This window comes from Lampris incognitus, chromosome 1 (genome assembly GCF_029633865.1).
Source record: "Lampris incognitus isolate fLamInc1 chromosome 1, fLamInc1.hap2, whole genome shotgun sequence".
NCBI lineage: Eukaryota > Metazoa > Chordata > Actinopteri > Lampriformes > Lampridae > Lampris > Lampris incognitus.
In genome coordinates this window covers 124,591,094-124,605,420 of record NC_079211.1, presented here as the reverse complement: position 1 = coordinate 124,605,420, position 14,327 = coordinate 124,591,094, and the positions used below count along the sequence as shown (strand labels likewise).

Here is a 14,327-nt window from a genome sequence, read left to right as displayed (position 1 = left end):
GCCACGAGAGATTGTGCTGTATCGGTGTTGTTTTGTGCGGCGAGTAAACGGAATTAACTCGACTCGATCTCTCCGTCTCCCCATTCCTGCACTCCCACAATAATAATAATAAAATAATCCTTAGAAAAACAATAGGGTTCCGCAGCTGTCGTTGCTTGGACCCCTAGAAATAAATTACCAAACAGATATAAATAAAATAAAACACAAGTAAGTGGTCAATCAGGAACTAAGGTACATGGCTTTTTGTATTTTACAACATTTTACATATTTTTGTATAGTATTATCTCATATATATATAAATTAAACTTATATAGCGCTTTTCTAATACTCAAGGTCGCTTTACGATAAACGGGGTGAACCAAGACGACAGATAAACATAACACAGACATAGAGGGGTGGATAGGAAGGGGGGCTACGACAGGGAGAAGCGGCAACCACACACGACGCCAGCAGTACTCTCCGACTTGGACAGATACAAAAGGGAAAGAAAAACAAACTCATAAATCACATAAATCACAGATGAAGTCTGAAGAGGTGAGTCTCGATCAGTGACCTGAATGTGGGCAGACCGCAGCAGTGTCCGATGCGCTTGGGGAGGGAGTTGAGGGAGGGAGCAGGTCGAGCGCTTCGTCCTCAGCCTGCCCCAGACCAGGGGTGGACGAGAGGACGGGGGGGGGGGGCACGAGAAGGCAATGGAGGAAAGGTGTGTCTAGAGACGGGATTGGAAGAGTGGGAGGGGTTCCGAGTTGCTAATGATTTGGGGGAGTGAGTTCCAGAGCCTGGGAGCTGCTCTGGAGAAGGCTCGGTCACCAAAGCCGCGGAAGTTGGACCTGGGGTAGACAGAAGGGAGGCTGAGGTGGATTTGAGGGACTGAGAGGGTTGGTAGGGGGAGAGGAGGTTGGTGCGGTATGGGGGAGCCAGTTTGTGAAAGGCTTTATATGTAAGAACCAGGCTTTTGTAATTGATCCGGTGGGAGATGGGTAGCCAGTGGAGGTCTTTTAGGACTGGGTGAAAGGATTTGGTGAAAGTTAAAAGTCGGGTGGATGCATTCTGGACCAACTGGAGTCTCTTGATAGAGCTAGCACTGGGTGCCATAGAGGAGTGAGTTGCAGTAATCAAGGCGGGAGGAGATGAAGGCATGGATCAGTATCTCAGCAGCAGGGCGTGTGAGAGAGGATCTTATTTTTGCAATGTTGCGAAGGTGGTAGAAGGAGGATTTGACCATTTGGCAGATATGTGGCTCAATGAAGAGGGTAGGATCAAGGATCACGCCAAGGTTGCGTGCCTGGAAGGCAGGGGAGACAGTTGTGCCATCGATGGTGAGTGCAAGGTTGTTGATTTGGCTGAGAGTGGACTTGGAGCCAATGAAGAGGAGTTCAGTTTTGTCACTGTTGAGTTTGAGAAGGTTTTGCTGCATCCAGACTTTAATTGCAGACAGACAGGAGTCGGTGTGCGAGAGGGGTGGATTGTGAGGGGATTTGGTGCTGAGGTATATCTGGGTGTCATCAGCATAACAGTGGAAGTCCAAGTTGAAATGGTGGAGAATCTGACCCAGGGAGGATGTAGATGATGAAAAGGAGTGGGCCGAGTACAGAACCTTGGGGAACACCTTGTGTGACTGTGGATGGAACAGAGGAGTGGTTGTGAAGTGAGATGAAGTGTGACCTGTTGGAGAGGTAGGACTGGAGCCAGCTGAGTACGGTGCCTTCAATACCAACATCTTTCAATCTGGTGAGCAGGATGTTGTGGCTCACAGTATCGAAGGCTGCACTCAGGTCGAGGAGGATGAGGATGTTAAGGGCTCCAGTATCAGCAGAGGTGAGGAGGTCATTAAGTACTTTAAGGAGTGCAGTTTCAGTGCTTTGGAGTGGGCGAAAACCAGACTGGAGGTGTTCGAGTAGGTTGTTGGAGTGTAGGTAGGTTTGGAGTTGTGTGGCGACAATGAGTTCCAGGGTTTTTGAGAGGAAGGGGAGGTTGGAGATTGGCTGGTAGTGGTTGAAGCAGGATGGATTGAGACCGGGTTTCTTGAGAATTGGGGTGACAGCGGCAGTTTTGTAGGCAGAGGGGGCAATTCCATGGGACAGTGAGGAATTGAAAAGGTTGGTGAGGTAGGGGCATACGGCAGGGAGGCATTTCTTCAGTAGGGGGGTGGGGAGGGGATCAAGGGAGCAGGTTGTGGATTTTGATGAGCTGATGAGTTCAGAGATAGTGGTAGGGGCAACTGGAACAAACCGGGAGAGGTGGCGATCAGGGGGAGGGGTAGGGAGGTCAAGAGGAATGGGGAGAAGAGGGGCCGGAGTAGGTGCTGCCGATTCAGATGAAGGTGACAGTGATTTGTTGATAGCGGCGATTTTGTCAGCAAAAAATTAGGAGAAATTAGTTGCATTGTTCAGGAATAGTGTTGGAGAGGGCATCGGCACGGGGCTTGAGGAGGTTGTTCACAGTGGAGAAGAGGGTGCAGGGGTTACGGTTGTAATCATTAATGATGGTGGAAAAATAGGCAGACTTGGCGGCAGTGAGGGCATCTTTGTAGGCAGAGAGGTGGAGGTTGTGGGCTTCTTGATGTACAGTGAGAGGTGTTTTCTTGGCGAGTCGTTCCAGTTGGCGGGCAATCTGTTTCATTGTGCGGAGCTCAGGTGTGAACCAGGGTGCAGGTGTTGAAGGAGACCGTTTTTGTTTTAAGAGGGGCCAGTGTGTTGAGGGAGGCAGACAGAGTGGCATTGAGGTGATTGGTGAGATCATCAGGTGAGGTAGAGGCTGGTTCCAGGGGGACAGCAGTGCAGAGCAGATCAGAGTTGGAGGGGGTCAATAGATTTAGTATTGCGGAATGTTATTTCTCTGAGGAGGTGTGGCCGAGGAGTTGGGGATGGAATAGTGATCTGGGTGAGATTATGGTCTGACAGAGGAAATGGGGATGAATGGATGTTGTGTACCGGTAGATTGACAGAGCAGACCAGGTCAAGGATATGGCCTTTGACTTGGGTGGGGAAAGTGACGTGCTGGGTGAGGTTGAAATTGTCCAACAGAGTGATGAATTCTGATGCAAACTTACAGGTGGGTAATTCAATGTGGATGTTAAAATCACCAAGCAGTAATAAGTGTGAGGAGAGAGATGAGACTACTGAGAGGAGTTCAGAGAGGTCAGACAGGAAAGATGGATTTGGTGTGGGTGGCTGGTAGATGATAATGACAGCCACTGGGCAGGTTATAAAGGCAAGGAATTCAAATGATAAGACGGTGGGGAGTGAGAGCTCAGTGGTCCTGAAATTCCAATTGAATTAAACAGCAAGACCACCTCCACGACGGGAGGGATGGGGTCTGCAGATGTAGCCAAAACCGGGGGGGGGGGGGGATGCTTCGTTGAGGGAGAAAAAGTCACCAGGTTGTTGCAAGGTTTCAGTGGGCAGGAGAAAGTCAAATGAATTATCAGTGATTGTTTCATGTAGGATAAGGGCTTTATTATTTAGTGATCGGGTGTTAAGGAGGGCAAGGTTGATGGAATGAGAGGGCAACGTAGTGGGGGCATGCTGGAGAGGTCTGAGGTCGTCCAGGTTAGCGGTGCGGGGAGGTGCAGTGGGGGGGGGCAGTGGGAACATAGGGTTTGGATGTGGGATATCCTCACTGCAAGAAGGTCCTGGGTTCAAGCCCCGGGGTAGTCCAACCTTGGTATGTCATCCCGGGTCGTCCTCTGTGTGGAGTGTGGAGCGTGCATGTTCTCCCCGTGTCTGCATGGGTTTCCTCTGGTGGCTCCGGTTTCCTCCCACCGTCCAAAGACATGTAAGTCAGGTGAATTGGCAATGCTAAAATTGTCCCTAGGTATGAATGTGTGTGTGTGTGTGTGTGTGTGTGTGTGTGTGTGTGTGTGTGTGTGTGTGTGTGTGTGTGTGTGTGTGTGTGTGTGTCGGCCCTGTGATGGCCTAGTGGCCTGTCCAGGTTGTCTCCCTGCCTGCCGCCCAATGACTGCTGGAATAGGCTCCAGCATCCCTGAGAGCAGGATAAGCGGTTCAGATAATGGATGTATCCATTATCTGAACCGCTTATCTTATATATATACCGGATATATCATCATGGCAACCTGGTTAACACATTTCACTTGTAGATGTCACCAAAGACTTAATATTAACATGCCTGTAACAGACTGTTTACTGACTGACTGACCGGCCTTAGGACCATGACTTAGACTGACGTCGCCAGTTGTCACCTCGGGGGGAATCATTGTGTTGTAGTTTTGGTCGGTGTGTTAATAAAAGAGCACTCCCGGGGATGTGTGGTGTATGGGACACGGAAGCTGCCATAAAAAGCGATTTGTGCCTCTTGATTCCTTCTTCCACGCCAGCTCGACACAATATACAAAATTACTTATAAAACATCACAGCCTCACCAACCGAGTAAAATAACACATCCAGTCAGGTCAGCCTTTGCTGCTACCATTATGACAGTAGATGGTAGTATCTGCATCTGTTTCTACTGCCTTGTAGATTTGCCACTTTAGGCAAAGGCTAGGAGAAGGTAACTCTGAATTCAAATCCAAGAAGGCGCTGGCAGCAGGGCGCTCGGTGGTGGTTGTGGTAGAAGAGCCATTAGGATCATGAGCCATATCGGACCAATGGCACAAACATCAGATGATATGCAGAGGAACCACTCTGTTGGTCTATGGATGGCATCACTTTACAAGTAAGCTGTCACTGCTGGGCAACCTCTTTATCTACTGAGCCTGTTGCACTATGTTGTACCGCTTAGGAATGGGTTCTGAGGTCCAGAGAGACTGTTCAGCGGGGGCATGACACCGACTGTCTTAACTACCGTGCAAGGCATGATGTGAGGAGAGCTCGATGGGAAAAGCACTTGCGAGGAGGGGATCTGTGCCAGAGAAAGGGGAGCTCTGCCAGGGAAAAAGGAAGCAGGGAGGTCAGAAGCTATGCTTCAAAGATGTGCTCAAGTGCCACATGAAGATCTGCGGTATGGAATGACTCCAGCTGAGAGACAGTGGCCCTGGACAGACAGAGATGGCGCTCCTCAGTAAGGCAATCGAGAGCAGCTGTTGAACAAAAGAGACAAGAAGCCGATGATAAGGCCCACCATGCAAGACGTAACAGAACAACTCAAACAACATTTGTCTGTGACAAATGTGGACGATATTGTCACTCTAATGCGGGCCTGATGGACCACAGGCGTGCTTGCCGAGCTTAAACTGCATCACAGTCATCATCGTTTCGATGGACTGCCAAAGAAAAAAACACAGCAAATAGTTTCCCGGGGTTGCAGTCAAATGCGCCCTAACAGCCGTGGTATCTCCATATACCCCCCCCCCACACATATATATATATGTGTGTGTGTGTGTTTGTGTATTAATAAATGTATAAAAGTGTATTTGCATAGCTGTTCGGCGCTACAGATGAACACAAATTATATTGCTGAAAGATTAAACCAGTAGTAAATCAGTTATACTGGTAACGTTTCGAAACTACTAATGGTGGAAGCCACTTCCGGAATGATTCGTTTTCTAAACCTCTCTGGAACGTAACCTGCCAAGAGCGAGCTCATTCATACAACCAATGTTATGGGATAAGAGTTAAGCTGATTGTTTTCTAAAATCAATTAAACGTGAATTATTTTTACGATGAAATCTCAAAATTAGTTTATATTTATTGCTTTAAAATATTATCTGTATTCAAGTGATAAAGTTTTCTTAAGAAAATACGGCTTTACGCTGTAATTTCAATAGGTCGAACCCCATCCACGTCGCTGAATGGTTAGGTCTGCTTTGGAACCGACAAGTCTTTTTCTCTAAAAGGGCGTTTTTCTTTTCACAAAACCTCATCACTACAGCGTTTGCTGATTGATGAAATACACACCTTTACCTGTGTTAATAAAATTAATGGTTATGTTGGCGAGATCAATTGTCTTAGGGAACGCAAATTGATTTTATTTTAATTTTTAAACACCCCTGCCATAGTAGTCTAGTCTGACACTTCCTTGTTCAAAAGTTTTATTTAGGAGACCCTTTAGGAAGAAGTTGGCTACCGGCCGTTCCTTGCAGACATCAGTGTGATTGATCAACGCGGAAATGAGTTGTTTTGACTTTCCATTGCGGATCAACTAGGGAATCAGCGCATTTTCCACATGGCTGTAATTATGAGCTGTCCAGCTTCATAGTGAATGTCTTCATTATAAGTAAGATGACCACGGCTAACGTTAGCGAAGATATCGGGGTGAAGTTTCCCTTGCATTCCTCGGTATGGGAGAATGATTACAGGAGATTGGAGAGCTTGTTACCCCAGGTTTGTGAAATTTGACCATGCAGGGAAACCGTTCAACACTACTTGACTTGGCTAGCTAACGCTAGCTATTTAATGTCAGATGGAATACGTGAGCTATTTCGGTCTCCTAGTTGTCTTTCGTCGATGTAGGCCAAGCATCGTACTAAACGGACCGCAATGGCTACGCCGGCGGTTTGACAGATACCAAACACACGTGATGATGTAAATATGACAACCCTCACCGATCAGAAATGCACACAACACGTACATGTAGACGGTACGAGCCATGATGCTTGATCACATCGCCATAGTCGTTACTTGAATCTGGGTAGTGTGTCACACTGAATTGTAGAAATCTTAGATTGTCAATTTTCCCAGAATGACATAGAGGCCGTGGATCCCAGAGGGAGGACACCTCTCCATCTGGCTGTGTCGCTTGGGCACCTGGAGTCAGTGAGAGTCCTGCTGAGACATGGTGCCGAAGTTACTAAAGAAAATGCCAAGAATTGGACAGGTGAGACATGGTGACTCCCTGGCAGACTAGAAATGTTAGTAATGCCCTTATGTTTCCCGTACTTGACTTGCAGATGCTTTTAGTGGGTTTGTGGGCTGCCTGATCACTTAGAGCCCTCCTCGCATGAATCTGCACAACATCTTAATGGGATTTGTAGCAAATAAAAAAATCCCCAAAAAAATCCATGTTTTCTTATCTCTACTGACTGCTTTAAAACAGTATTGCTTTTGGGGTTCATTGGCACTATTTTTTGAGGTTTCATAATAATTTCTTGCCATATGTAGAGAACAAATAGTGGTCTCTGATTCACATTTGTCTCTATGTGCACAGTGCTGCAGGAAGCAGTGAGCACCGGAGACCCAGAGATGGTTCAGTTGGTGCTACAGCGCCGAGACTACCTCAAAGCCTCCACAGCACTACGTGGAGTGCCTGAACTGCTGTCCAAGATCCGAGAGGTGTCACTTCACAAGCATCATCTGTCTTGTGCCTACCTTTACCTGTGCATGTTGATCAATTAGAAGAAAGTAATTGCCTCATGTCCTCTTTTTATTTTACCCTCAGTCTCCAGATTTCTATATGGAAATGAAATGGGAGTTCACCAGTTGGAGTAAGTTTTTTTTTTGTACTTGGTACATGCTAGAGCCAAAGTTGGTGACCTCATTTACACTGTACATAGTTGTGGCCTTATTTATTATCTAAACAAAAAATGTTTCCACATATGATATGTCATACAAAACTCCCATGTTTATTATCCATGCAGTATCAAAAGTCAATATGTACATGTTGCTTACAATAAGGAGTTGTCATTTTATGATGAAAAATCTACATGAAGAGTCCTTCTAGTCAACAAAACATTATTTGGAGTGGTAATAAAGCACACATTTTTGCAAGCTGTATTGTTTAGATCAGCTTTTTTATTCTTTGAACAACTCATTTCTTCACAGTCCCTCTTGTGTCGCGGGTTTGTCCAAGTGATGTCTGTCGTATTTGGAAGAGTGGTGCTTGCTTGCGGGTAGATTCCACACTTCTGGGCTTTGAGAACATGACTTGGATCAGAGGGGGTCGAAGTTATATCTTCAGAGGGGATGGTGAGTATTGGAATACACATGAAAATGTTGAGTGCACAGAAACCTCTCCTGGCAATAATATCACCTGATGTCTTGCAGTGATTTTGATCTTTGCTACTATTTGTGTGAAATCCTAATTTTTCATAGACTAATTCCTTGATAGATACATGTACAGAGTTGATGGAGGTGAACCACGATGAGGAAGTGGTTGACACTGAACGCTTCAATATATCTCAAGAGATGGAGGATGTCACTCTAGATTCAATGCAACCACCTGAACAGGAAGTGGCCAAAAGATTGACTACTTCCATTGTCAACACTTACTTGGACACCAAGGATATTGCTTTTGAAAGGCAAGTACTCCTTCTCCATCCAAAATCCACTGATTAACCAACAAGCAATTCCACTGCAATGTATTTTCATGATAACAAATGGCCATCACGGAATGGAATTTTTACACATGTTCTCATACCAGTATGCTTAGAGTTAGGTTATTAAAATTGACATTCATTCCCAGCTAGCATCTAATTTCCTGAAATATAATATTTCAATAAATTGGTAATTTGTTTGATGGACTGTCAGTTTCAAACGCTGCATATTAGGGTTGGGCATATCTGGTGTGAGTACGATACGTATCTCGAGACACTTTCAATGATCTGATGCATTAAAGATACATATGCAGCAACTACCGATGTGATTCACACCCCAATCACAATGCAGTGCGATTCAATGCAATGTGATTCAACACAGTGCAATTCGATACGATACAATGTGATTGGACAATGCAACGGAATGATGCTACGCAATTCAATGAGTTTGATTATTTATCAATCAACTAAATTTAAGACCTTTCACAAACTGGCCTTTTTTCACAAATTCTGTGAAAGTGTTCTCTGTTTCAAGTTTACAATACACACTTTTAATACACCTGGCTCACAGAATTAAGGATGCTCAAGATTAACAAGAACAGTTAGGTGCAATATGAAAAACTATGGTTAACACTCTTAAAGCAGCAGGTAGGCTAACTCACCAGTGAGTAGCACAAACCAATTTTTTATATTATGAACAATAAAAAATAAATTAACCTTTCACGAAGAGGTCTTCCATAACTGCTTACAAATGAAAAAATGTAAACTAGTATTAGCAGTCAAATGCTGCTGTAAACAAACATCAGTCTCACTGTCATAATAATAAAAGTCATGACAGTAACATAGCCGGTCTACTGACAGACCCCGCCACGGTTACACTGTGTCATTGCTTCAGGTGAGTTATAAGGTTAGTTGTACTGCCTGTGTACTTAACAGCAGAATGGCACATTTTGCAAATTGCATCAGACCTGTCAATTTTCCCGCCTCTCTCGTAAAACCTGTAGTGTTCCCAAACTTTCGATTTGTAGCTCACAGGTGGGTATATCTGCTCAGCCTCCGCCATGTTTGTTGTGCACAACCGCCGTGCACATAATAGTATACATCCATGGCGCACGTTAACGTAACGTAGGTCCAATAAAAGTATGAAAATATCAAATTATTGGGTCGGCCACATTTATAAACAAATGAATAAAACATCTAATAATCTAATAGATTTTACCGATGCAAACATTTAATAACCGATGCATCTCGATTTCTTTCCAAAATTGCAGCGATTCACAGCTGCTCTACCGATGCACTCGCATCTTGCCCATGCGTGTTCGTGTATCGATACGAATTGGTTAATCGTCTCATCCCTACTGTATATAGGTCAACATTTCAAATTTAGATTACAGAGGTTGGCAACTACATTACAAATGGAACAGTGACCTTAAGGCCAGGCCACTCTACATAGTGGCTAGTGTAACACAGTGTCTTAGCTTTACCTATTACTGCTCAGTTATTATTACCAAAATTAATGTCATTGTGGTATTAAATGGCATACTAGTAAGGTTTTGTTTTCACAAAGCACGAATGTTGTTTTTCTACAGGAATAAGTCAGGGATATGGGGTTGGAGGACTGACAAAACTGAAGTTGTTAATGGATTTGAATCAAAGGTTTGTATGAGTATTTCTTGTAATCAGCAAGCGCTGCTGCTTGAATAAAACAATGCAATATATTTATAATGTTGTGCTTGCTAATATTGAAGTACAAGTGCTGGTGTTTTCTCAGGTATTCAGCGTGAACAATGTGAATGTGGTAATCCGGACAAGGACAGAGCATCTCACAGATGAGGAAAAAGCCAGGATAAAAAGTATGCTTGGAACTTTGTTCACGTTTTATTTTTCTGCATGCAAAATATTACATGTTAAATTGGTAATTATCAACCAATCAGTGCCAAATATATATATATATAGACTGAGATCTGCTGACAGTAGAAGATTGACCTTTTGTTGACAGGTGAGCGGAATATCCTTGAGTCTCTTCTGGGGACTGTGGAGCAGCACATAAGTGCACAGGGGGTAAGCGATGCAGATACTCATTACATATGCATAAGACCTTTCAATGCTACGAGTTAGATGATTTGATAAAAATGCTGACTGTCTTGTCTTGATAGGACCTTACTCTTGAGTATGCAACTGCCACCAATCCCACTGCCATCACTCCAGATGAATATTTTGATCCAGACTTTGACCTGGAGAACAGAGACATAGGCCGGCCAATTGAACTGAGCATACGGACGCAAAAGTGAGAAATACCAGTGCTGTAGCCAGAGAAAATGTATATTCAGCTTTCATTTCTTTTTTGACAGGGTTCATAGTTTGTAAGTACTTGGAAATTGTATTGGTATGTTTACGTGTGTGTTACTTTTTTTCCAATGAATTTTTCTGTCTTAACACAGGTTTAAAGGCACATTGTGGATGAGTGAGGAACACCCCCTCTCCCTGGTAGAGCAGGTTACTCCCATCATTGACCTTATGGCCCGTACCAGCTCCCATTTTGCAAGGCTGCGTGATTTTGTCACCCTGAAGTTTCCCCCTGGATTTCCTGTAAAAATAGGTACTTAAATCCCTCCAGAGAGCAGGAGTGGCACAAAAGAGGTCATGAGTTTTCATATAGACCACACATTCAAGATGCACACTGAAAAATACAAGGCCCCTATTGAGTCATTCAGATCTATTTTAAAGTCTAATCTATTATTTGTTCTTCCAGAAATTCCTCTGTTTCATGTGCTTAATGCCAGGATTACTTTTGGGAATGTCAACAAATGCAGTACGGAAGAACCACTGAACACGTCCCCAGCTGCCACACCAACCCCGCCAGGGGAAGATGTAGATGCAGCTGGTATGAACATAGCCAGTTTGAGCACTAAACACTTTGGAAGTTGTTTCTCCAGATTACTGTAATATACTAATATGCACTTTCTGAGTACTGTTCATTCTATTTTTCATCTACACAGCCCCCCTTCCATTCCAAGTGTGTCCCTCAGTGTTTGAGGTGCCCGTCCACTATCGCCATCGAGGTGGCAACCGCCACACACCCGTATCCAACCACGAGGAGGAGCTTTTGCAGTTTGCAATCCATCAGAGCCTTCTGGAGTCTCACCAGGTTCCAGGACAGGTCATAAAGCAACAATTATTTGAAAGAAATTACTCACTTAAGCCCAGCCACACACGTTATATCATGTTCTTTTTCAGTACATTGCATAATTTCACTATATTCTTATCCACTGAAGTCCTTCCTCCTATAAACTTCTATCTGTTGAATCTTTTTACATAATTACAGGAAGTGACATGGGATGATGCTAATGGGGACTTAACTGATGCTGTGCTGAGTAGCCTGAGTGATGGGTAAGGACATGAGATAAAGGCTGCAGGGCTGTTCTCTAATTTTGTTTTGCAGTCTGTTCTAGGTAAAGCATTTAATGGATATGTCAACAGTGCATATTTATTCATACAAGTATATATAACGTCACTTTAATATAGAATGTATTCACGGTTTTCTACTGTTGACGAAAACACCATCCTTTTTCCCCATGTTGTTTTAGAAGTATCCCAGAGGGGGCACTAGTAGACTATGGAGACACTTCCAGCCCTGCGAGCTCGGTGTCGGCTTCTAGCCCTGACTCCGATCTCCGCCTGGCAATGGAGCTCTCAGCAAGAGCTCAAGAGGAAGAGGAAAAAAGGAGGAAGCAGGAGGATGAGGAACTACAGAGGATATTGCAGCTATCACTCACCGAGAAGTAAAGGCTAGAAGAGGGAACAAGGAGCGAGGTCATGATCGTATTAACTTCTAGTTCCAGAAAGAACCACCACACCTCAACTTACCTTCCCAACCACTAGAGTCATCTATGCAACCTCAGATCTTTTCTGTAACAGGTCATTATTGCACAGGCAATATTAGACTCTCTGTATTCAATATTTTCAAATGGCTATTTTTGGTAAGAACATACTCCTTTATATATTTGTATCTCCACATAATTCATTATCACTTTTCTGTGCTCTAGCTTGATCCATGGATTTGTTGAGATTATTTTAGACGGGGCTCTTTTTGGTTCAGTTGAGAGCTGCAGCTGTAACCCATAAAAGTGGTTTTCATCTTATCATTATCAGGGTCAGTGGCAGATGACAGATGTTGAAGGTCTTATAACAGATCTTTTAGACTACTGGAGGTGATTCTGTAGTCCTCCTACAAGGTCACTTGGTAAAGGGCAATGGTCTCACTGAATGATTGAATATCTCAGGGTTCCACTATTCCACAATCCCTTTTGCATTGAAATTGCTTTGTTGACACATTGGAGGTCCTGCCATGTTTCTTAGATGCAAAATATGATCATACCTTTGCGGTCCACTCACTGCTTTTCCAATGTTATGCCATGACTGGGTTTCATTCAATTCAAACTGAGCTGCAAGTTCGTGGGTAAATGGAAAACGGAAGTTCTGGTTCTTTGTCAGTCTACGATATTCAGATGGGTATAACTCAAAGCATATAAATGTGAGAAAATGTCATTAAGCTGCTTGTAGAGGTCTTTGCAGCCGGAGACAGCTGATCCCAGTTTTTCTAAGCCAGTTTAGTGGAGTATGTCCCTTTGTATTGTGGTTGGAGGGGATGTCAGTCTTTTTTTTCTTTTTTTTTAATAATTATTTTTCTCTGGGCCGCCAACTGTCGCTGAACAACATCAGCCATTATCACCTCAGATCAAAGGAGCAATAGCAGAGCCCACTGTGCTTGCCTGTAGATAAAACAGCATTCATGCAGCGTAGGAGCATTCGCACAACCAGTGCTATGTAGATTATTATAACTGGGCCATTATTTAGTTTATAAGATTAATTCTGAAATATTAGCTTATGTATGGCCACAAGGCCTCAATACGATGAGTTTTCTAAGGGTAATCCTTTAGTCTTTTACTGGTACAAAACAACATGCTGAAGGAAGTTCAACTTGGATTCAGATTAAATGCACTTGTGTGATTCAGCAGTGGTTGCAATTTTGGATGCAGATCCCAGTGATGACCGCTGACAAAAGGATGGTTGAGGGAAGTGGTTTTGACTGTGGTGCATTGCCACCTATATGACACTTACAAAGTCAAAACATAATTTCTGAAATGCCATATCTTACAAACCAAGATGGTGTTCAAATGTAATTGTGATGTTGAATCAGATGCATTAACCACTATAGTTGATTTGCACGATAACTGATCATCAGAAGTGTCTCTCCGGGTTTCAAGGGCTTGCACTCAAAACCTGCTAATTATTATAATCAACCTGCCAAACTGCCGAACAGTCTACTTTAACAAGGTTAATTTGACTAGATTTTGGAGAGATCGTTTCTTTTGTAATGCGCCATTTGTTTGCTGCAAAGTTCTAGGGTTTTTTTAATTGATAAGATTTTAAGATTTGTTTTCCAAATGCTCTTTTTTTTTAATAAAAGCACTTTATTTCCATGTGGACTGAATCTGACTTTGCTTATTACTTTTTTCAAAAAACATCAAGAGATACTTTATGTAAGTAGCCTTATACAATTTGCTGTCACAGCACGTAAGTTGGATTTCTTCATATCTGATGCTGTTATGCCCGTTTACAATGCGAGGTCCATAGCATGCAGCCATCCAGGTTAAGGCTCAGATCTCCATTTGTCGACAGCACGTGAATGAATGGAGGTTATGTTTGGTTAGATGCTAAATATAGCTACATCCCTCAGTAATTCCTATCTGGCTGCGACATAATCAGACTATATAGTAACTGTTTATTGTAATTCGATTGGAGTGTGTAAGATGAAGCGTTTACACAGACACTAGGTAGGAAGGATTGATTCTAAAAATGGAATGAAAATTGTGTGTTCCTGTTTTGTGTTTTTGCCTGATCTGTCATTTGTCAAGGCCAAGTTTTCTACAAGTTTGAATCCCAGATGAACTGAAATGCCTCTGAAAAGCAATTTTGTTTTTGTTTTTTTTGTTCTGTGTATTTTGCAGTATGCAAACAGCCTGATCTTGGTTGGGACTGGGAGGACTAAAATAACAATGTTTGAGTCAGACATTTTGGTGCTTTGTGAAAATAGGGGATGATTTTTTTGTATCCG

The 14,327-nt window shown here is 43.4% G+C and overlaps 1 protein-coding gene across 1 annotated transcript; it reads left to right on the top strand.

Moving 5' to 3' along the window:
- The first annotated feature begins 6,008 nt into the window (after positions 1-6,008).
- Positions 6,009-14,145, top strand: ankrd13a (ankyrin repeat domain 13A). Its single transcript, XM_056284258.1, has 15 exons — positions 6,009-6,281; positions 6,639-6,774; positions 7,105-7,229; positions 7,336-7,381; positions 7,719-7,862; positions 8,005-8,194; positions 9,799-9,865; positions 9,981-10,062; positions 10,209-10,270; positions 10,366-10,496; positions 10,651-10,808; positions 10,962-11,093; positions 11,209-11,369; positions 11,535-11,599; positions 11,797-14,145. Exons 1-15 carry the CDS (start codon positions 6,180-6,182, stop codon positions 11,993-11,995), a joined length of 1,800 nt encoding a protein of 599 aa, XP_056140233.1. The 5' UTR covers positions 6,009-6,179; the 3' UTR covers positions 11,996-14,145.
- The last annotated feature ends 182 nt before the right edge of the window (positions 14,146-14,327 follow it).